We start from the raw sequence: 23,132 nt of genomic DNA, 5'->3' as shown, positions 1-23,132 counted from the left end.
TTAATAGTTTACAAAAACAAGTGTTTACATTGAAGCCTTAATAATAAGTTGATTATTGTGTGACTCATTTTGGTTGTGATGTTCTGACCTAAAGGGTCTCTGAAATCTTATCCAAAAATAACCGTGGCATGTTTTCTTAAGCGTTGGCCTCTTGTAACTTACAAAATTAGAGAGAATTTGGAGAACGAAAATATTGTGAAAATCATCTGGTCCAACTCAAACGCCCCGCAATAACAGCACATTTGTAACTATTTGATGTTTAATACACAACCGTGTTCTTCACCAATGAGATTTTACAGCATTGACAACATTGTCGAAAGAATTATGCAACAAGCTCGTCTTGTTTGTTATAACAAGTGTTACAAAAACGGATGTGCTAATTGATCTCTTAGCCTTCTTACAACAGTTTACAATCTATTGGTTTCCCTTTTGTGTATAAAGAAACAATGCAGGACTACAAGAAGAGTGAGAAATGCTCTTCGTGTGATGAGAAAAGGGTTTAGACCTGAAGCAACTAAAAGCCGAGCAGACAGTTTTGTGACTTTTCACCTCATTAATCCAACGTTGGAAGAGTTATCGGGGAGGATGCTTATCTCGGGAAGATGGACTACAATGTGTTTTCTTCCTTCCTTTTCTTCCAATAAATGAATACTTAAAATGATTTAAATTAAACAAGTCCAATAAATGAGAAAACTTAATTTGTGCAAATAAGAAATATTAACATCAAAAATCATTTGATTAAGAACTTGGTCTACCAATTCACCACATTTAATGTTAAACGTGTTCCTTAATTCTCTTAAGCACTCTCTTGATTTTCACAGGATCTTATTTATGTCGAGTTAAAGCCGACTGGACGGCTCTCTTTGAGGCGAGTTGAAGTCTAACTTGAGACAGACTCTTTAGTCAGCTGTCTATCCGTTCTGGAACAAACCGTTGAGAGAGTTTAGATAGCAGGTCCTTCGCAAATGTCCAGTAGGCACAATACATTACAGCCCTACATCTCACCTGTTCACAGCCACTCGGAGAAACAGTTATTACGTTAATCCCCATCGCCAATTAATCTTCAACACATATTACTAATGCAGCAATCAATTCAACCTCGCGTCTACGGCTTACTGCAGGCAGAGCAAGATAAAAAGTGATGATAAAACAAGCTTTTTATTGAAATCACGTTTCGTAGCTAGACAAAAAGATATTTACACATTATAAGATGGTATAAAAATGTAGTTTTATAAAAAGAAAAACAAAATAAATACAATTACAGACAAATAACTTTCATCTTTGTGTGATCTACTCTGTTTTTTGGGGTGGTTTTGACTCCCTTCCGTTCTTCTTGGTGAGACCACTGAAGTATTTCTCTCTGAAGGAGTTGTGACCCTGGTACGGTGTGAAGCGGGGGTCCGCAAGATGTGCTAGTCTGTCTGAATCCTATAAAAGAAAGCCAGAAAAAGCACATCAGCCAAGGATTTATTTTGAGTTTGTGTACTTGCATAGATATATTCTTACACTGAAAAAAATTATACTTTAAACGAACATAATTAAATTATGGACAGTGGTTCCACACAACTGAAATATGTTATCTCTACTCAAATACTTAATGTAAAACGAACTAAACTGAACTGAGTAAACTTAAACAACCATGTCCAAATAATGTCCAAATAACTTGAATCAAATAAGTTCATCCTACTAAAAGTATTTAAGTAGCGATAACATGTTTCCATTATGTGGAACCAGCTGTTATTTTTAACACACTAAATAAGCTAAATAGAGCTCTTATTGTTCGGAGTTAGCCAGAAGTTGGTTTTGTTAAACTTTCGGCATACCCCAAGTACCTGCTTTTTTATTAAAGCAATTTTAAATCTGGTTAGCAGGTCCTCAACCCAAGCACATGCTCTACACTTTACCACAATGGTAACCCCCCAAAAACATTAACACACCAGAAACTCTTTTAAATACAAACATAAAAGAGTATTAAACATGAACAAATATCCGTGTTTCATCATTTTGATAAAAGATGTATAAAATAACATTTTATTGCAACTTTTACTCTCCCTATTCAGCCCCGTGCAAAGCATGATGGGAAGTGGAAATCCTGTTCCTAGTTAATAACGCTACTTTAATACAACTAAATTAATTTATGTTGTGTTAACTTGATTTATTTTAGTACATTGAACAAGCATCAAATATGATTTTGATCTACTTAATTGAAACATGTTAATTTAAAATGTAAACATTTAGTTAAGCCAAAGCATTACTGTTTTTAGTCCGTTTAACACAATGCAATTGTGTTTGAACATAAAACCTAATACAATGGTGTTAAAACAAAATTAATTGTTTAAATAAAGTGAACAGTATCGTAAAATCATTTTTTTGAGTGTACTCTATATCTGCAATTTTACATTTAGAGGTCATTTTGTTTAGTTTTAACCAAAATGTTACAGTGTTTCATAAAGAATGTAATATAATCTAAGAACAACCTAAGGGAACGTATAAAAACGCAAAGCTTCACGTCCTATTACTTCAGTTTGGAGAGTAAGGCCGTGTTCTCACTTGACTTCTTTTTTTGACAAGAAAAAGTTGACAATGGTGCTTTTTTATAAAAAACGCTTGCAGCATTGTGGTTGCAAATATTAGCCGGCAAAGTTCAAAGATAACATTTGTGCACGAAGGCAGCTTTTATTAGGCTTCATGGGCAGCGCAACAGAATTCTATTTGAATTATAAACAGAGAGCGTCTTTGCAATAACTAATCACATATTTAAAAACTACAATACTAATTTCTCACTAGAAATGCAATCAGAAGTTATTGAAAGTTAAAATTAAACTTGCATTTATACAAAACTATGCTCCAACGGGCGTTTCGGCTGCCATTTTAATTTTTCGAGCTTGAACATTCTCGAACAATCCCGTTCCTCGCACGTTGTTATAGAAACGACAGGTCTCTGTCATTAGTTAGCTGTGAAAAGGGTGCTTGATGTAGGACGTTTTTTTCAGAAAAGTTGAACTTTTTTCAACCTCAAAAAAAGCGCTCAGGACTTTTTTTTGATAACACGGTTTACTCCATAGGATTATAATGTAAAACAGACGCTAGCACATTCAAAAAAGAAGTCAAGTGTGAACCCGGCCTAAGAGATTATACAAAAATAATTCTGCAAACAACCAATCCATGGTGTACACATCATTTTCTGATGCAACGAAGACAAAAACAAAAGCAAAATGGCAGATACAGACAAACATTTGGCTAACCTTTACACTTTTTACACTTTTCCACGGTCCCTTTACAATCTCACAGTCATGTATCTCATGACAGACAGCCGAGTGTTAAGACAGATTTTGCAGCTCAGAGCTGAAGCCAGGTTCTTAAACAAGATCCGTTGCAGGGCAGAAAGAAAGCGCACCGCCCTGCAGGCTAATGAGGTGGCAGAACGACTGCGCTAAATGCGATGATCGCAACCACGCGCCTGCAAACCATCACCAGCACCTTCATTATCCACTCCCTTCTGCCAGTCAGCCAGGACGCTGCTTAGGTCACACGCGTCGGCCCTTAGTTTACAATGTAACAGGCCACCCCTCCATGGTCCCGAGAGGGGAGCACAGGGTTTATACAAGACCACACAAAACACAAAAACAGTTCCCCGAGTATGTGGCCTGTAATGTCACATCAGAATGACAGGGTGGACGGGATCGACGGGTGAAGATGACCACAGAAGAACAGAGACAGAGAAAACGGTCAGGAAATGTAAATTTCACCCCAAAATCCAATTAAAGGTGGCATATTTTATTGTTTTATACTGTTGTATGAGGTCTGCTTATGACGTTCGCGTGGTTTTTACATTCAAAAACATCAAAATCAATAAGTAATAGGCTATTTTCTACCCGGGTTTTGAGGCCGGCTCGACAAACGCTCGGTTTGAATGGGCGTGCCGCCATGATGACTTGGAAGTAAACGCCCACTGCTATGATTGCATAGAAGTTTGCGTAGTGAACTTAGTTGGAGCCTTCGGTGAATTTGGTTAGGCATGTAAGGTTAGGTTACACATTCGCCCTATTCGCACGGGATTAGTATTATCTGGGGACCTCGTGTGATTTAGAAATGACCTCTCCACATCTGTATTTCATGTGGCGCATTCGCACGGATAAGTGAAGCCTGTGATTTGACTCAAATTTACAGACTTATTTCCCGGATGTGATGGCAAGGCTTTGCGTATAGTTTGTATAGCCTATAGTAGTATGGTGTTTAGTGATATATGACTGTACCTATCAGCATTTGAGACCCGTGATCGCGAACCGGACAGAAGATCATCGTGGAGGAGCACAGAAACAGGGCCAGCAGGGAGTTGTGTGTGACAGCACTAGACTAATGCGTTCTACTAGGCTCCTTCTGAGTTGTGTTCTAAATAAGCTACATTGGATATTGTTTTGTACAAAAAAAGTCAGCTCGTATTCTGAAACGACTGAATCATAATGTATCATAATGCATATTGGCGTTTCGTCAGCTACTGCTTGATCAAAGCTGAAGTTTGACAAAGACCTTCGTAAACTGAACTGAAAGATCAAATGCCAAGATCGGAGCTACTCGAGCATTTGGAGATGGGCCAGTATATTCACGGTGTTGTGATTTGTGTTTAAGCAAGTTTAAAAACCATGGGTGGAAAACATTACTATGACATCCATAGGTCACAAATAGGCCTCCTCCAGATTTGGATGGCAGGGCGCCGGAGACGCATCCCAGTCAGTGCGGATATGCGTGTTTCACAAAGGCATTTATGGGAACAATTTGAGGTTTCGAAGCGGTTGTCAAATCCAAAGGAGGATTATTTTCCATACAATGTGTGATTAAGCCATTAAAGCAGCGTAAAAAGAGTGAGTCAATCGCAGCCAGATGGTGCGATTGTTTTGTGTGCCACTATAAAGGCATTACGTGCATTTACTGTAGATGTGCATGTCAACATTTAGCAAAAACTCAGCTCATCATATGAGCAAACATGCACTACATGTCTACTTTTACATGTCAGGGTTTCAACACATCTTTAAATAAGTGCCACGCTGATCGACCTCACATGGAAAGTGTCACAAACAGCATCACAGTGGGATGATTTTACAAGGTCGTTGGGCAGAAGGAAAGTGAGAAGCAAACGGTAAACAGCACAAATAGTCAAAAACAAAAGCGGTATGAATGGAACTCATTACTGAGATGGGGAACGTCAAAATAAATCATGAAAAAAGGCCTACTTCCTAAAAAACAATGACTGCAACGTACTCCCTTATTAATATATATCCTTTCAGATTTTTGACAAAGCTCATGGCTCTGAAAAGCGAGGTGTGCTGTGATTGGCCAGTTCACCAGTGCGTAGTGATTGGTGGAATACTGCAAGCGTGTGAGGGAAATGTCATATTTGGAACATCAGGTTCCTCTTCGATTGTGCTGACAGGTACGCCCACCTTACTTGAGTCTACATTTGGGTGGTCTCAGTCAAATCAGACCACCAACTGATGTAGATTTGTGGGGGTGTGGCTACACGAGGTGTTTCAGGCAGGTCTGGGTGAGCATTCGCTTGTACATAGAACGACTCTTTTGTTCCCACACTTTCATTTCTGCAATTTCACGTGTCTAATACACGCATGAGCGACTTTTTTTGCGCCATATGACCCCTTTAAAACGATTTGACTTTCTATAAATCTCCAAACAAAGACACGACCGCATACCTCAGGCTCCTTGGTCTTCTCCATGGTGATCAGTCTTCTTGAAGTGTGGCTGGATAGAGTCTGTTCACAGTTGCTGATGAGAGTGAGACATGGATGAAGAGGGACCATCTCCTCACAGTACCTGCAGGACACACACACACCGACACGGCAAGTTACGCCTTTTACAAACAAAACACCTTGTAGGATGTCACATCAGCTGCGCTTTTTTTTTACCCGTGCAATGTCGTCACTTCAAGCAGAGCTAGCCAAAATATAAACATACATCATATACTATGGACAACATTCAGCATCTTGCATTGGCAACAACTCTGTCGGTTTATCTTTTATACCCGTGTATTTTGCTTTCACATGAAGCTCGCCGTTCAGTGCCGGGGTCACAAAAGCCCATCCACCCTCAACCTTTGAGAAAGTCCAAACTATACGCCATTCCCAGAGGCCTTAGAGAGTTGGTAGGGCCATCAATTCAACAGGGAGTTGAGTTGGTGGGCTGCTAAACGTTTACCCGCTGACAGACACGGTCGCACGCTCCAACTCCCTTCATTTTTCAGACCATTATGTAAATATGGCTAGCGCTTGAAAATCAGCAAAAGAAAATGGGTTGGGGGCAGCTAGCCGTAGCCGAACGTGATCCACACAAACCCACCGATCCGCAAAGCGCCGAGCACACACAGTTAGCTGCATTTCAAACAAATCATAAATTATGTGCCCTCTTTTCAACAGGCCTGACAAAGCAAAACAAGGGGGCATATAAAGCAGACATATTCTCCATCGCACTGTTTACACCGAGCAACTGCTGTCACCTTGGAGAAATGTCTAACAAATGTCAGTGTTCCAGGAAAGGCCTCTCTGGAGTACTCGGTCTGCAGAAATCGCACTTCTGAATACAAGGCAATGAGTCAGAATGGAGAGATGACATAAGTCCTAGTGCATTGTGGGTACGAATGACTAAAGTCCCACAGGGATTGTGCTCATGTCTGACAGTGGTTCCATCTACATGAGATTATCTTCTGTTCGTGGTGGTAAACACTTTATAGACGTCAAAAAGAGAAATCAATACTCACGGACACACACACACAGAGAGCTCCTTAAAGGGACAGTGAAAGGAAAAGGAAAATCGCGTCATCATTTAGTCAACCTCTTGTCATTTCAAACCTGTATGACTTTCTTTCTCGTGCAGAACACAAAAGAAGATCATTTTCAAGAAAGCTGGTAACCGAACAACATTTGCCCTCATGTATGGACACAAAAGCCTTACTAAGACATTTCTCAAAATATCTTCTTTCAGAAGAAAACAACTTCTGTGTCAATGACAGAACTCTTATTTTTGGATGTACTATCTCTATAATTGGTCTGCGACGAGTGGATGAGTGGGATACAAAGTGATGATTCCTACTAACTGTTCAAAGTTTAAACGTCACAATATAGACGCTTTCATCGGACGCACGGTTAACTTCTGGTCTGTGTTTATCGGTCTGGCTAGTGGTGTTAACAAAATTATTCATATTTCATTTAATTTATAGTCATATTTGATTGTATAATAATTGTATTAAATAAACAATTTGTTGCATTTGAGACTGTATATTCGTTTGAATAAATACGTTTTAAATAAGTTTGTTGTTTGTTGAATGGGTCGTGTAACTTTGTCACATTTACGTTTAGCAAATGAACGGTTCTTCTACTGGTAACCCAAAATAATACTGGCTAGACATACTTTTAAACTGGCTAGCTAATGTATTTTACTTGTTATTTCTTTTGCTTGCTATCAGAAATAATCTGCAGGAACTCGATGCTTTGCAGATGCATCTAGAAAATTCAGTGCTGGCCACAAAAGCGTGCGAGTGGAGTAACGTTTGTTCATGTTGTTGCTTCGATACGTCTACACCTTGATTCCAGCAGCAGCTCATAATCTCCTCCAACCCTAAAGTTTATAAACACAAAACCTTGTTGTGACCGTCCGATACTAACGTCCCCTTGTGGAGATTTCATTGACAGCTTACAGCTCGGCCCAGATGGTATCAGTGATTCCTCAGCCCAATTGCTTTCCTCTTTTTGCATTGCACACGCATTAAAAAAATCTAATTTTGACGTGATCTCATCCTTGATGAACAAAGACGACGTTAAGCTAAATAAATGATTGTTTGCGTCAGCAATCCCGAGCAAAGAATTTCCCGCAACCACACGAGGAAAATGCGTTGATGTTGCTTATATGAGCGAGACAAAGGTGAGGTGAAGCCTGGTCAAGGTGAAGATCACATACAACTGGAACTCGCTCTCTTCATGTGCCCTGTAATCAGTGCATCGTGTGATCTGTGGACACGGCTGGTTTTGAGGTCAGTGGGAAAGCCCCACGGCTTCACACCTGCTCTACCGCTGAGCTGACCTCAGGTCAGCATGCCCGAGCAGGTTTAACGCCACTAAAGGTGGGGCTTGAGCTACTGATATGCGTTGAGCCTTTTTGCCTGACGGAAGGCAAGGAAGTGCAAGGAAGCCCTCTAGTGACTGATGCTCGCACACATGTGCATGGGTACTGTACATCTGATTTGCATCTTCAGCAGTTAAAGGGACACTTCACCAAAAAATACAATTCTGTCATCATTTACTCACCCTCAAGTTGTTACAAATCTGTATAAATGTCGTTGTTCTGATGAACGCAGAGAAAGATATTTGGAAGAATGCTCGTTACCAAACAGTTCTTGGCCACAAGCCTCAAGTGAAGCACCGAGACTTTCCACTGACTGTTTCGAGAAAAGATTCAAAGCTTCGAGAGTTGAAAACAGCGCCATCTGCTGGTTATAAAACACATAGCAGTCGCTTCTGGAAGAAACTCCGTCAAACGAAGCAACCAGCAGATGAAATTCAGATTAATTTGAATGTTATGTGTACAAATAAAGGTAAGAGCACAACTTGTGTGTGAATGGTCAATATAATAAATTCATTTACCCATTCAAGTGGGTCAATAAACTTTAGTATGAGTTCATATTCATACGATTCGATACTGTATGTTGTACAGAATAATGCTCACACACACACACACACACACGCACGCACGCACGCACGCACGCACGCACGCACGCACACACACACACACACACACACACACACGCACACATGTATCTATGCAGTATTATGTGTGACTAAAATGTGAATAAGGCAAAGAATTCATAACAAAGCTCTGGGTTCTGACACGTTCATTGGTCACGTGATTTCTACGTAACAACTAGGGCCATATCGGCCAATAAATGGTCATTTTAATGTTATCGGTCCATAATAAAATTTAGGCCAATAAATCATGAATGATTTCCTCTGGTTAAAGTTCTTCAGCTGCAAAACCCAGTACGGTACTGTGTTTCTGTCGTGATCATTCACTTACTGATATGAGCAAAACATTGGTATAGTATGTAGATACAGTATTTATGAAGGTGTAAATTATAGGAACAAAAGCATATTGTTTGAATCAGACTGCTGTCTGAATGCTTTCTGTCTGGAGACCTGTTACACATGTGGCTATAAGAACATTTCTCTGGGTTGCTCCGGAAGAACATCTATCATTTGTTTATTATATAAAAAAATATCAGAAAAGTTTGAAGGTTAAAGAATCTTTAACTAGTGTAAAGTAATGTACACGGCGCTGTGGAATGCTTGATTCTGATTGGCCAGTCGCGACATTCCACGGGTTGTAATTCTCAGATAACAACCGCTCAAAACTAATAACACCTGTAACCCGGAAGCTGTAAATCATTTTGAGAGGGGCAGTTTAATATTACACAAAAATGTATTATAAATGTGTCTTTTAATAACATATATGACATTATATTTACAGATGACTAAACCGAATTGAATGTTCGTGACATTTGAACGTCGTTTCTTACTTTAAAACTGAAACTAAATGGCTTTTCCTCGCAGAAGGTCTGCATTCAGTAAAAATGAGCTAATCAAATATTTCAAATTCACATTTCATGTCCAGTTTGTTTCTCATGTGGCAAGTAGCCGTGTAATAAGCAGGATAACGTACAAGCAGCCGGCTGTTATCGCCAAATACGCCCCTTTCTGTGAGACACAAGACCCTCCGCTTCACGTCCTGATCACACTGTCAGGATTATTTCTGCCATAACAACTGGCTGCCTGGACATGAGCCCTTACTTAAGTAGGCTTGGTACATGATTTTTCAGGGGAAAAGGAGAAGTAATGGTTACCGTGTGTTCTGCAGTCAATGTTTTCAAATAAAAGCAGTTGTCCACTTTTTGCCCTTTGTTTCGTAGGGAATTTTATATTAATATTTAGATACAGTATATCGGGCAATATATCGATTATCGGCTTCCAATGTTAAAGAATGATCGTTATCGGACAAAATTGACATATCTGTGCATCCCTAGCTGGACCTGATTTTGCCAAGTGGTTGATGTCCTCAGGGCAACATATTTTGTTGACTTAAGGACAACATTTTTATAAATAAAGCCTAAACCCACACCAAAACTTACCCCTAAAATCAGAGGGAAATGATAAGTGAAAAACAATGGTCTAGACGCACCTAATCCTGGTTGTATGATTAAACTTAAAATAACTGTAAACTTATTTCTGAAATCTGATTGGTTGATTTAAATGATGTCCCAGGGTCAACATGATGTTGTCCTAAAGACATCAACCACTTGGCAAAATCAGGATAGCCGCATCCCCTGTAACAACACAAGCTTCGAATCAAACCGAGGGTGAGTAAATATTCATTTTTGGGTGAAGTGTTCCTTGAACATATCCAATAAATTGAGCGTTGGATAATTGAATTAATTCTATGTTTGATTTGTCTGAATAAAACAGACTTACTCTGGTTTGTAGACTGGAAGCCAGTAGACGAGACGCCCACCCAAAACCAAATGATGGGCTGCAAAATTCAAGAGGTCAGCAAAGATGTCACTCAAGTGATACGCCATTGAAACAGGGACGTAGCTTTCTCCAGCGCTGCACGAGAAGAGAATATGAAACAACAATTCAAGAGAAAGAAGAACATTTTCTTTTTTGTTAACTTGTGCTTGCTCAAACATGGTTAACATCAAGTCATTCTCATTGAGTAATTCATACTAGATCCACGTACAATCTGCACCATGGCAACCAGCATGCTACACAACACAGCTTATATTTCTGTGAGTGAATTAATACAAACCACAATGCCATTTTAAATTCTTCACTTTGTATATTCCCCAGCTCTTGTAAATTGTAGATTTTGGAATAGTAACAATTAGGCATCATCCTATAGGATGACTGGCACATATCCTTTTACTAGCAAATGTGAAGAGCACATCTGTACTGGATACATTAAAAAATTGCAGAAAGATGAGGGGCTTACAAGTCATCAGGAGGTTTGATGATGTCTTTATGGGACCCTGTTCTTCTTGTTGACTCGCGAATACCATACGGAGCTTTTCAAGAGAAATGAAAAAGTATTAGAATTAGCTAGCAGGATACACAAAGTCAAAACTAAAAGGAAAAGCGAGTATTTTTTTGTGTCGTGACTTTAAAGGTGAAGTGTCATGTCTGGCCCCACTAGCAGGATGAAACTGAATTAAGATGTGCCTTTAAAAGCATCACAGTCTTTTCTTGCTTGACCTACAACTTTATTAGAATGATTCTCAGGAGTCTTCTTACACAACAAACTAGCATTTTAACATGAGTAAAAAACCCACTTCACCTTTACGGACCCACACCACTGTCATAGGGTTAAAAGATGAATCTTTGAAACATACGGTCTGTAACAATGGCATCAAACAGTGCGTTTTTTCTCCAGATGGTTTTGGAAGCATCAGACACCATGACATCCACGTACAGACTCTCAGTCCCGTACTGCCTCAGGTTTGCTCGGATGTTCTCATCCGGACCTCTCCATTTCTGATTCGTCCTGCTGGCTTTTCCTGCAACCGTGTTAAACGTTCACAGGTGCACAACCACTGAAGGAGTAGTGACATACTAAACACAATCATTATTGTTGACTAACAAACTAACTATACAATGAGACATGCCTGCCTTTAAAACAAATCCGTACCTATCCCATGGATAGTGTTATAATCGATGTCTGTCCCACATACATAAGCTCCAAAGTGTGAACATGCAACCAGAAGACTGCCTGAAAAACAGAAATTGGTCTTTATTTATTTATTTAAAAATGACAAAAGTTAAAGCGAGGGAACTGAAGGCTGAATTCAAAGGTCTTTTAATACTTCATATATATAAGAGGGTTCTTGACAAATATTCTGAATACGTGTCCTATGGTGTGACATAGCAAAACTTTTGAAAACAAACTGTTATTAATATATTATTTTATGCTCTGTATATTTATATTTATAATATCAAAAGAATTTGTGCTGTCACACCATAGGATAGGACACATTTACGGTTTATTTGTCAACTACCCAAGTATGTAATCCGTAGAGCAATTTACCCAATGTTATGAGTATGAGTCATGAATTTAGGTTTGTTCGACCATCGCCAGACAACAGAGTTTTAATGAAGCCAGTTTGTTACTCTTACAATTGTGTTTACTGTCATCAGTGGCGCAGAAGTTCCACAAAAAATCCGTCCAAGCATTTTAATTGATCTTATTAACTGCTCAACACTTTCTCTCCGCTGCTTAAACTACGGCTAATAAAGACTTGCAGCCATCCAAAGGATTATTTAAGTGAAACTGGCTGTAAATTAGCACATCTGGACAGCAGATCTCCAACAACACTCAGCGCAAGTGGAGAGGACGCACACTTGTGATAAAGCCCGGCTATATCATGGCACGCTACAAACTCATTTACCTGAGCCTGGGTATCTGACGGATCAAAATCAGTATTTTCAAAGTGGAAAATGGGAGAAAGTGAACCAAATTCAAACTGAGAAAAGTGAAAATTCAGAGGTATTATGCTTCCTTCTCATGAGACATCAGAGAATATTCTGTAGAAGTCGTCTCCTGGTTCCCGTTTGGCGAAAATGAGAAACAGAAGACGATGATACATATCTTCAATCACTCAGACAAGCAGTCAGATCTCATTTCAGTCAGAGCGAAGCGCAAACACCTGCTTCAGTTTGGCCCGTGTTTCTGCATCTAACTACAAATCATTTCAGTGAAATGTCAAAGTATCGACAATCAAAAAGTAAAAGATCTGCAGTGTTTTTACCACGATTAGAAAAAGTAAAAATGTTTGACACAGAGACGACGTTCACACATTTCAGGAAAATCTACAAACAAACGGCTTACTTGCAGCTGTCCGTGTATATCTAGCTGGGTTATATTTCAACTCCAAACTTCACCAGTACTAAAAATGCAATGTCAATTAAGAAATGAACGATGGCCGCATTAAAGGTCCAGTGTATGTAATTTAGCAGCATCTAGCGGTGATGTTGGAAAATGCAATATACGGCTCACTCCACCCCTCCCACAGAATTAAAGGGGTCATATGGCGCGAATACGTGTTTTTCTGTGTCTTTGGTGTGTTTTTGACTAAGACCGCCCAAATGTGTACGCAAGTGAGGTGGGCGTACCTGTCAGCACAATTGAAGAGGAACCTGATGTTCCAAATATGGTCAGAGGCGTTACATTTCCCTCACACGCTTGCAGTATTCCACCAATCACTACACACTGGTGAATGGCCAATCACAGCACACCTCGCTTTTCAGAGCCATGAGCTTTGTCAAAAATCCACGCATATCAGAGAGGCGGAGCAAAGAGGAGATACAAACATGCACGGTGTGTGGAAAATACAGCGTTTATCAACCTTAAATCCTGTTTACACATTACATCACATCTAAAACAAACCATAATATTCCTTTTAGCCGTGTCATATGAGCCCTTTAAGATGTCGTCATGTTTTTGCTTCTTTCCCAAAGGAGATATTAACAAAACACGTTCTGTAGAGCAGTTACTGTAGAAACATCATGGCGATTCCATGCAAGGGGACTCGCGGTGTATGTAGACAGAAATAGCTCCCTCTAAGGTAAAAAAAACCCTTAACGCTTCATTATGTAATGTCTTTATACACCTCTGAAGACGTAGTTATGTATATTATATTGCATTTCTGTCAACAGATCCTCCAAAAAATGACACGTTGGAACTATCAGCAAAATGATACGGCATCAAAACGCCTCACTGCTCACATATGCACACCGTCTGCGGCTTCTATCAATCAGACGAAACCGAGTCTCTGCATTTTGACAGTGATGAACACACATATGGCACAATGACGGACAACAAGCCCTCGTGCATGCAGAACATTCAGGAAATGTAAGGTGAATTATAAAGAGATACTTCGAGAGAAAACATAACACAGAAACTGGTTACAAACTGGTGTCATGTTTCTCAATCAATATTCTCTACCATTAGATGGTCACGACATAGAAATGAAGTCTTACATTAGTCATACATTACTTACCTGTTCCAACAAAAGGGTCATACACCAGGTCATCAGCCTTCACTCTGGCATGATTGGCCATAATGAAAGACAGACCTGCGTCCATACTAGTGTTTCCGATGAAATGTCTCTTCTTTACGCTGTAAGAGCGGATTAGTTCTCTCTGACCATCTGCAATCTGTTTGGAAACGCAGCACATTTACAAGTGGATCGAGCATAATCATTTATATTTCATCATTTAGTTGTGACACTGCATCTATAATATGCATATAAATAAACCAACAAATCCCACATTTAAACTGCTTCAAATCACATGAATATTCATTCCAAGTAAATGTAAATGTCATTAAGTGTATTCATTCACTTATTTGTTTATTATGAGTGACAGTGCCATTCATAGTCAATTTCAGTGAAATTATATTTTACAAGTAGCACTTGTCATCAGATTAAAAACTGGGATGGGTGGGAGAATTAATTAAATACAATGACTTCAGTGTGACAGGGATTCTAAAAATAAACTTTTGAATAATTATAATTGGTAAGTATTTGTTCAAATATTAGAAAGAACCACACGTATTTGCTTTCAATGCCCCCTCAGATTATATTAGATTATCTAAATATGAGCTGTATGGTACAAAATGGACAAAACAACTAAATTTTTAAGGGTTTTGGGTTTTATTCTAATAAAGAAAAAATGCATTGCCAGCAAGCATGTATTGACTACTGTTTTATCTGTTATTGTTATTTGTTGATCCTCTTTTGTGGTCATGCTATGCCTTAAACTGCTCATGTGTTGCGTGTTATTTTTGCCAACCCTCCTTAAATTCTTGTCAAAGTTGAACTTCAGTTTAAACTCCAAACACACCAATGCAACATGCGTACAACATTTTTTTATGTGTATTTAATCAAATATTTCAATGAGAGCAAAAATGTTAATAGTCCAAAGTTGGACATCACTTTTGGCCACTGCTGTACATAGCATAGTACAGTTATAAAGTATACTATATAACCAAATAAAACAAGGGTAACTCTTTTTTAACAGGTATGCTGTTTTATAAGCATTTTACAACTGTTATTACAACAATTATATGCTTGAAAACAGCCCACTCACCCATCTACCAAAATAAATATGCAAAGGCTCCTCTGGGATGTTATTTGGATCAGAGCCATAATCCTCCAGCAAACAAAAGATGTGATCAGTGTCCTTCAGGTTCACCTTCCCTTCAAAGGGCAAAAAGTCTAGAGCCTGTGGCAAAACAAGAACAAAAAAGTGATACAAATGTTTCTGCAATATAGAACAGCTCAAAACATACCTGTTCTGCATTTATTTGACTAAACAATAACTATCTGTCTTTTGTCTAAAAAATAAAATCTTGTGGTTCATTCTCTCCTTTGCTGACTCCAGCTTTAATCCTCTAGTAGCATGGCCTTGTAAACTACCGGTACAGTTTAGCGTGTTGACCAAATGTTGATATGCTCTCCTACTTGTACGTCGCTTTGGATAAAAGCGTCCTCCAAATGAATAAATGTAAATATTTTTGTTGCACTAACAGAAACAAAAACATTTAAACTACTGATACTGATATTATTATTGTAGGTTCATCAATCTCTTTAAAGAAAAAAGAGCTTATATAAATGATGCTGCTTCATTAGCACAATATTCTGATGCAATATTTAAGTGTGTATTATAATTTCTTAAATATAATTAATAATGCAATCCTCTAAGGCATTCAAAATGAACATTAAATAGGGATAGCATTTCACAAAAGCAATCTCGACAAGTAAGCAAAAATGTTAATACTCACATCAATCTTCTTGATTCTGTCCTTAAACTCCAACGTCTTGTTAAAAGTGTAGACGTTAATCTTATATGTTAAATTCTGCTGTAAATATGGAGCCTGTGTAGAATAACATAAAAGACAACTTAATTAGGAATACTTTTAGAGATTAATGAAGACCAGAATTAATTGAATAACAAACCATATTCTCTGCTGGATACTCTAGCAATGATGTCTTCAGCTCAGATTGTGTTTTACCATGACCCCAAAGTTCAAAGGCAGACCTAGACATAAACATTTAATTAAATTTAACAAATCAATCCAATTATGTGTGGAAAATGTATGATTAAAATATTTTGAAGCAAATACAACAAAATCTTAAACATTACAAGTATTCACAGTTCTCGCTGGTGGATGGTAACCAGGTTGTAAGTACTGCTTCAAAATGCCAAAACAAGAAACAGGAGCAAGAGACAAAAAACCGAGAGTAGGCACTTTATTGAAAACTTCATTTAAACTCAAACAGGCTGTTCAACAGCTGATCAAAGGTTTAAGACCATAGCCCCCCAAAAAACCCACAACAGAACTAAAAGTGTCAAAAATGGACTCAGTAGTGAGTAGCCCCACCCTTCTTGTTGATCACTTTAAACACTGGTTTCGGCATGCTTGATGCTTTCACTTTTTAAGGCTATGGTCTTAAACTCTTGATCAGCTGATAAACAGCCTGTTTGAGTTTAAATGAAGTTTTCAATAAATTGCCTACTCTCGGTTTTTTGTTTTGGCATTTTGAAGCAGTACTTACAACCTGGTTACGATTATCCACCAGCGAGAAATGAGAATACTTGTAATGTTTCCCCCGGCCTTAAGATTTTGTTCAGGAGTGTACTACAGGGATTGTTCTTTTGCCATTTCAATCGTCAGTCAATCTGTTTTGATGCCTGATTAAACTAAAGCATGTATAATTCTAACCTGGTTAGAGTTCTGGAAAAAAACATTTTCAGCTACATGATACTTAGGGCTGTGCAAAAATATCGATACATGTAACTATCGCAATAATTTTTTTTTCCGATAGTGTATCGATAGTGATAACTCTACTATAGATATTTTTTTTATCATGTCATATACATACGGCCAAAAGTAAGTGGAAGCGAGCATGGCGAAAAATATAAGAACGCTTGGAGCTCTCCGAGCTGATGTGTGGGTGTGCTTTGGTTTTCAAAATAAGTCATGGAGTAATGAGTTATATCAAATAATGCTGGTTGTAGCTTCTCAAGTCATGACACAAGTCACTTGGTTACTGCAGTGCATTAGACAAAAAGTTTATTAAGAAAAGTAACAATGACATGTATTGTGCTTTCACGGATGTGACACCAGCACATTTACAGCACGGATGAACCAGAGGTTTTATTCTGCCCATGTTCAGTGTTTTAACTGTAATGCACCACAACAGTCAAGTGACTTGTTTGTGCCTCCTTATTCCCCTGTGCTACCCACTTGAGGGGCGCGACCCACAGTTTGAGAAGCCAAACCTCTGATCTAAAGGTCCATGCATCTCACATCATGGCCACTCTGCAGAGGTAAGGGATGTTTTTACATTTATCCTTACAGAAAACCCCTGCTGGTGCACAGCATGTTGTATTTCTAGCTCTACTTTTGACATTTTCTATTTAAAGTATTGCAATATATCGCAAATGTGTATCGTATCGAAATGCACAGCAATATATTGTATCGTGATCCATCTATTGTGATATGTATCGTATCGGGAGGCACTTGCCAATACACAGCCCTAATGATACTCACTATTTAGTTCTGCACTAACTATTGACATAATCAAATAACTGAATACTTTAACATAAAGAATGCAACCTACTTGGCACAAACTGTTCTTGACATGACGCTTCGTATGTCATCCTCCAATAAGCCATTTAATTGCCAAAATGGAGACTGACAATAAAATGTTACATTAGTTAAAAATAGCCAATGACACCTGAAAGACAATCAACATACTGTACACGATGTCAATAATTTATGGACATTCAAAAGCATATTACCTTTTCTTTGAACGTGTCAGATGTTTCAAATGGGCGGTTCCTTAGAGACAGCAATGCTTTTATTTCCTGTAAAATAATTGAAAGTACAATAATTGTTATTAAGAGTTAAAGCAGAAAGTACATTTACTAGTTACATAAATCTGGTTTAGTTAGCCCCCTGTCTAGAAAGTCTGACAGCTTAAATCACCGAATAAAACAGCACTTTAAATGTATGGGGTGTTTACAAGTTCATAGTTTGTACCGGTAATCTAAAATCCACATTATCGTGTGCAAGATGAAGTAAATATTTTCTGCACGCTCGACCACAGTGGAGCGCCATGTTTGTGTGCAACGTTTAAAACGTCCCGACGAGAACATGTGCTTGTAATAAAGTTTCCTATTTTGCCAAACTCGTTCGTCAATCGCAAGACAATCCCATAAAAGGATTAGAGGTTTGTACTTTTCAATGCCCGTTTACATCCTTAAGTAACAAGTTGAATTGGGGTCTCTTGTGAAAGGCGGATTCATCTTTATTCTTTCTATCTATGTGGTCTTCTTCTAAAATATTTAGCTTCACGTTATATCATTTAATCTTATTTATATGAGCATTATCTACAAGGGGCTGAATGTTGAGTAGTTATTGGATTATTCGCATGAGTCTGTACTCCCATTGGATAGTTTATATGTCAGTCATGTCATAAGCGGTCAGAAAAGTATCCTCTCCACAACTTGTAATGTATACACTTGCATCGCTGTTACTGCATAACGACCATCGGCAAGGATAACAAGCGGGGTAAGGCTTTATTTAGTACTCATGACGTTTTAGGATTTTAATGCCAAATCTTTAAGTTTATTGTATTGTTAAGAAAAGTATAAATACACCAGCAAACGTTCATGTAGAAATTCGCTGTAATCTCATACTACTGAGCAAATAAATGTGTTCTCAGTACCAGAAAGACGTACGTTTTATTTCGTATTCGCAGTTCCGAAATAAACTGAGAATTCCGCAATTTAAATAACATTCTAATAGCAACAGTATCTATCTATCTATCTATCTATCTATCTATCTATCTATCTATCTATCTATCTATCTATCTATCTATCTATCTATCTATCTATCTATCTATCATCTATCTATCTATCTATCTATCTATCTATCTATCTATCTATCTATCTATCTATCTATCTATCTATCTATATCTATCTATCTATCTATCTATCTATCTATCTATCACCGTCTGCCAACTTCATGAATAAAAATGTAGTTTAATTTCATAACAGTCATGTCAGCCTCACGTGCAAGTTCAAGCTTTAAGTTATTTAAAAACCTGATGACACACAACCTTTTCATTCACAGCCTGTGTTGTGCCAGCAGGTAAGCATGCTGAACACCTAAGCTGTGCTGTGATCCAAAGGTCACCATGGAGACGGAGGATGCGCCTGCGCATTGTGCGCAAAGCGGTAATGATAGCTCCGAGACCTGCACGGTGTCTGTCAAAGGTCTAACAGAAAACTGGCAGAAATGGTCTAATGATCACTGCGAAAGCCAGAAACACAACCCCTTCAGCAACGGCAAGGTGACCCCTCCTCAGATCCAGCGAGGACAAGACGGTTACGGCAGGCCTTTAGAGGGATCTAAAACAGAGCAGAGGGGGAAAGACGCACACTCTCGCATAAACGGAGAGGTCATAGAACTCTGTCAGGTGATCAGAGACAATGGGCTGAGAGGAGAGGACGGCAGGACCGCTGTGCGCTTCGATGCGCTTTTTGAGAGATACGTTACCATCTCTAATAAACTAGTGGGAGTTCTGCTGCGCGCGCGCAGGCAGGGGCTGGTGCACTTTGAAGGCGAGATGCTGTGGCAGGGAAGAGATGATGGAGTGCTCATTACTTTATTACAGCAAGGATAAACTCCACGTGCCTGCCTACCAAATATAGTAGCGTCAAACTTTACATTATGGATAGTTTACAGGCTGCGTTTGATGGAGTGTTAAAGCACAACCATTGCACTATTGCAAGTTGCTCATGGAATGTTTTATATTTGTAATCAATTACATTTCTCATACTGTATGATGAATTTGCATAGAATTCACAAGCACTGCCTGGGGAAAAACCTACATATTTGCTTCTCTGTAGGGTAGGCATTTTTTGTGACAGATTAAAGATACAAACAAACCATTACAAACAACAGCGAACATAGGAATCATGTAGTATTTTATTTCATGTTTATACATACAATGTAAATAAAACTCCCTAATCAATAAATAATTATATACACCCAAGGCATACAGGCCTTACAATATCATTACGTCATATTTTAAACCTTAAGAGTTAAACATTCCATTTTATTTGAGAGCGTTCATATTTCAGTGCTAATGCAAAATTAGTTCCGGCATGCTGCTATTCAGAGAGACCAAAGTCAATAATTGAGACTACTTGCCATGCTTAAGCATTCGTCCATATTTAGAAAGTCTTGGCCACTGCTGTGTGTCTTTAAAAGTAATTATTTTAGTAAAACTGGATGTAACTGCAGTGTTCACCACAAAAGATTCATGTTTCTGTCAAACGTATCAATGTCATTATTATTCAGCAGGCAAAACAATTCACACGCAGCAGCAAATTTGATTAGCCTGTCTGGCAGAGAATGACAATATAACAACCAGCAAACGCAGCATTAATGAATATTATAGCCTTGAGGCATGTGTCTGTCACATTTCATCATCGTGAATAGATTGAATTGAACTCTTGTTATGAGTAACATGACTCTGGGCAAACACAATTGTAATTGGAGTTTTCCAAACATTTCATTTAGCTCATTGAGTTCAGCCTTTGGAGTAACTGATCCGCCTGCAAAATAAAAAAAAGCGTTAAACAAACTTCACAGTTTTGCACACTTCAAAACACTCAGTAATTGACTATGGCTGTGTAATAATGGGGAGGTCAAATGAAACTGTTTAAAATGTAAAGCATGAAGCAGTTGGGTATTCGGAAATAACAGTTTTGCTAAAGTGAAAATTCTGACATTTACTCATTTACTCATGTTGCTCCAAATGTGCACAAGTTTGTCCATGAACCATAAGATGAGGGGTTATTTAGTAACCTGATCGCTTATTTCCATTTATTACACGGCTCATTTGAATGCTTGATTCTGATTGGCCAGTCGCGACATTCCAAGGGTTTCAAATAACAACCGCTCAAAACTAATAACACCTGTAACCCGGATGCTGCAAATCATTTTGAGAGGGGCAGTTTAATGTTACACAAAAATGAATTATAAATATGTCTTTTAATAACATATATGACATTATATTTACCAATAATTAAACCAATTTGAGTGTTCCCTTCAGTGAGACACAAGACCCTCCGCTTATTTCTGCGATAACAACCGGCTGCCTGTACATTATCCCTTACATAATAAAAGTGATTGATTACTGGGGCTGTTAAGCTCCAACATGACAGTTATAAAAACTTTTTCTTGACATTTGTTTTCAATGATAAAGCTGGAAAATACATGAAACGTTTACCCACTCAGATGGACCCAAGAGCAAGTGGTCTGTCAGTGCTGTCACAAACAAAACTCTTTTCATTCCCTGCCACTGTAGCCACGTCAATTGAATTTAAGCCAATTTGCTAGTTCCAATTACTGAGACAAAAGGTCTGGTTCAGCATTCTCATTCGACTTAAAGGTCTACAACTTGCTATACTCAGAAAACATTTTGTTTGCTAATGTATTAACAGCCTGAACCAAAAAGACTGTTAATATTAGTTTACTTGTGAACTTCACACTTGGGAAAACAGGCAAAACTCTGAATGTTGCCATTGATTTTATTGCTTACCGTGACGAACCAATAGGAGTTTAATCTGTAGACGAAGCGGGACAAGAAGCCCATCAAACTGGTGGGGGCAAGTACATGGAGATGCAAGTGTGTGACAGAGCAGAACGGAGGCCAATGAAACCCAAACCTTGGAAACACAATTGGCATGAGTTCTGTCAAAATGTAACTCAATTCTGCAAGCTAAATCATATCAGGTATAAAGGCTTTTATTATTTATTGAGAGATGTGTGCACGTACCTAACATCATTTAAATCGGTAACATTGTTTTTCTGAAGTATCTCTTTCCCCGTCTCCACCATCTTCTCCACTAGATAAAACAGCACAAATACACTTACAGGTGACTACTTATCCAAGCTTGATGCGTGTCAAAATATTTATACCAAAACTTTTAACTCCAAAAATCTTTACCTAAGGGTACATGCTCCTTGCCAAGCGATTTACAATTCCCTACATGTTTGGTTGGCACCACTAGATAATGATGGGGAGCTCCAGGGTGTATATCTCTGAAACAGGACACATCCTCATCCTGAAACACACAAATCACACATCATAATCATTACAATAGCTAATTGCAAGAATTAATAATCGTAAGACATTTTTTAGACAATTATGTATTAAAAACATAAGACTGCTGGCCTCTGATGTAGAGCACTTTGCAACCTGTTTCTCTATAAATAAAAATCCCTTTTTAATAACAGAGGCTGTGAAACCAAATGCACACATTTCTATTGCTTTACTGTGTTAAAACAAGTGCAGAACATATTGGAAATTACTGCAAGGATGTACTGTTCGATGCTTTTACGATATCATAAATCATTATTGCATTGATATTTAAGGCTAGCTTCACATATTTCATTTATGAATCTGCAGCAAGTTAGCTTCACGTTCACAATAAAAAAAGCGACGGCAGACTCACATTGTGCAAGAGCTCCGTTCCCATCTCCCCGTTCACGATTTGACAGAAAATACACTTCTTGTCATATGCATCAACAGTCTGGTCGGTTTTGGCGATCTCATCCTCAGCGGTCGGTGTGTTTTCACTGGCTGCCATCTTCAAAGTGTGAAGCCGACGGTAATTACATCGGCGCTATTCTGACGCTTTTCAACATACAAGTCCCTTTTAAAATTAAACTGTACAATTAATGTATATGCTCTGCGTTTATTTGACTTAATATAATTGAATGCATTTTTTAAAGGAAAACATACCAGTAGTATGTCAACCTTTATGTGTTGTTCACGATGACTTAATTTTGATTTTATTCAGTTCATAGTGGACGTGCACACATGGTTTAAAGCACTTAAAACAGCCTTTAAATATAATGTTATGCTTAATAAAAATGTTTTATTTAGTGTAATACTTTATTTTATGACATGAACTTTCTTTGTAATGGCATATCTAACAACT

The 23,132-nt window shown here is 38.3% G+C and overlaps 3 protein-coding genes across 5 annotated transcripts; 1 reads left to right on the top strand and 2 right to left on the bottom strand.

Moving 5' to 3' along the window:
• Positions 1–292: 292 nt before the first annotated feature.
• trmt11 (tRNA methyltransferase 11 homolog) lies at positions 293–18,266 on the bottom strand. The gene is made up of 13 exons (XM_057340358.1): positions 18,154–18,266; positions 17,913–17,978; positions 17,732–17,805; positions 16,064–16,145; positions 15,889–15,981; positions 15,195–15,329; positions 14,105–14,261; positions 11,737–11,817; positions 11,441–11,605; positions 11,044–11,116; positions 10,524–10,658; positions 5,706–5,826; positions 293–1,428 (listed from the first exon to the last, which is right to left on the bottom strand). The coding sequence occupies exons 1-13, from the start codon at positions 18,229–18,231 to the stop codon at positions 1,291–1,293; spliced, it is 1,398 nt and encodes a 465-aa protein (XP_057196341.1). The 5' UTR covers positions 18,232–18,266; the 3' UTR covers positions 293–1,290.
• Positions 18,267–18,272: 6 nt separating this feature from the next.
• On the top strand, positions 18,273–19,944 carry si:dkey-29b11.3 (actin-binding Rho-activating protein-like). Of its 3 annotated transcripts, none has more exons than XM_057340361.1 (2): positions 18,273–18,343; positions 19,267–19,944. In XM_057340361.1, exon 2 carries the CDS (start codon positions 19,313–19,315, stop codon positions 19,799–19,801), a length of 489 nt encoding a protein of 162 aa, XP_057196344.1. In that variant the 5' UTR covers positions 18,273–18,343; positions 19,267–19,312; the 3' UTR covers positions 19,802–19,944. The 3 variants fall into 3 exon arrangements, with proteins under 3 accessions (XP_057196344.1, XP_057196343.1, XP_057196345.1); XM_057340360.1 differs by lacking the exon at positions 18,273–18,343 and adding an exon at positions 18,350–18,684; XM_057340362.1 differs by lacking the exon at positions 18,273–18,343 and adding an exon at positions 18,350–18,684 and having other exon boundaries at positions 19,249–19,944.
• Positions 19,945–20,110: 166 nt separating this feature from the next.
• hint3 (histidine triad nucleotide binding protein 3) lies at positions 20,111–22,803 on the bottom strand. Its single transcript, XM_057340359.1, has 5 exons — positions 22,644–22,803; positions 22,136–22,253; positions 21,965–22,034; positions 21,728–21,854; positions 20,111–20,738 (listed from the first exon to the last, which is right to left on the bottom strand). Exons 1-5 carry the CDS (start codon positions 22,776–22,778, stop codon positions 20,700–20,702), a joined length of 489 nt encoding a protein of 162 aa, XP_057196342.1. The 5' UTR covers positions 22,779–22,803; the 3' UTR covers positions 20,111–20,699.
• Positions 22,804–23,132: the final 329 nt, after the last annotated feature.

Source organism: Triplophysa rosa, linkage group LG8, assembly GCF_024868665.1.
Source record: "Triplophysa rosa linkage group LG8, Trosa_1v2, whole genome shotgun sequence".
Lineage (NCBI taxonomy): Eukaryota > Metazoa > Chordata > Actinopteri > Cypriniformes > Nemacheilidae > Triplophysa > Triplophysa rosa.
The sequence above is the reverse complement of the archived record's forward strand: the minus strand, read 5'-3'. Positions and strand labels throughout refer to the sequence as shown.

Bases quoted from the DNA above. Each gene is read 5' to 3' on its own strand.
- hint3 (XM_057340359.1), bottom strand. From the start codon at position 22,778: ATGGCAGCCAGTGAAAACACACCGACCGCTGAGGATGAGATCGCCAAA. The intron at 22,035-22,135 runs GTAAAGATTTTT...TGTTTTATCTAG, and splicing joins CAAGGAGCATGTACCCTTAG to TGGAGAAGATGGTGGAGACG. The intron at 20,739-21,727 runs GTAAGCAATAAA...TTTATTTTGCAG, and splicing joins ACTCCTATTGGTTCGTCACG to GCGGATCAGTTACTCCAAAG.
- si:dkey-29b11.3 (XM_057340361.1), top strand. From the start codon at position 19,313: ATGGAGACGGAGGATGCGCCTGCGCATTGTGCGCAAAGCGGTAATGAT.
- trmt11 (XM_057340358.1), bottom strand. From the start codon at position 18,231: ATGGCGCTCCACTGTGGTCGAGCGTGCAGAAAATATTTACTTCATCTT. The intron at 11,117-11,440 runs GTATGTTTCAAA...TCTCTTGAAAAG, and splicing joins TGATGCCATTGTTACAGACC to CTCCGTATGGTATTCGCGAG. The intron at 1,429-5,705 runs GTATGCGGTCGT...TTTCTTTTATAG, and splicing joins AGAAGACCAAGGAGCCTGAG to GATTCAGACAGACTAGCACA.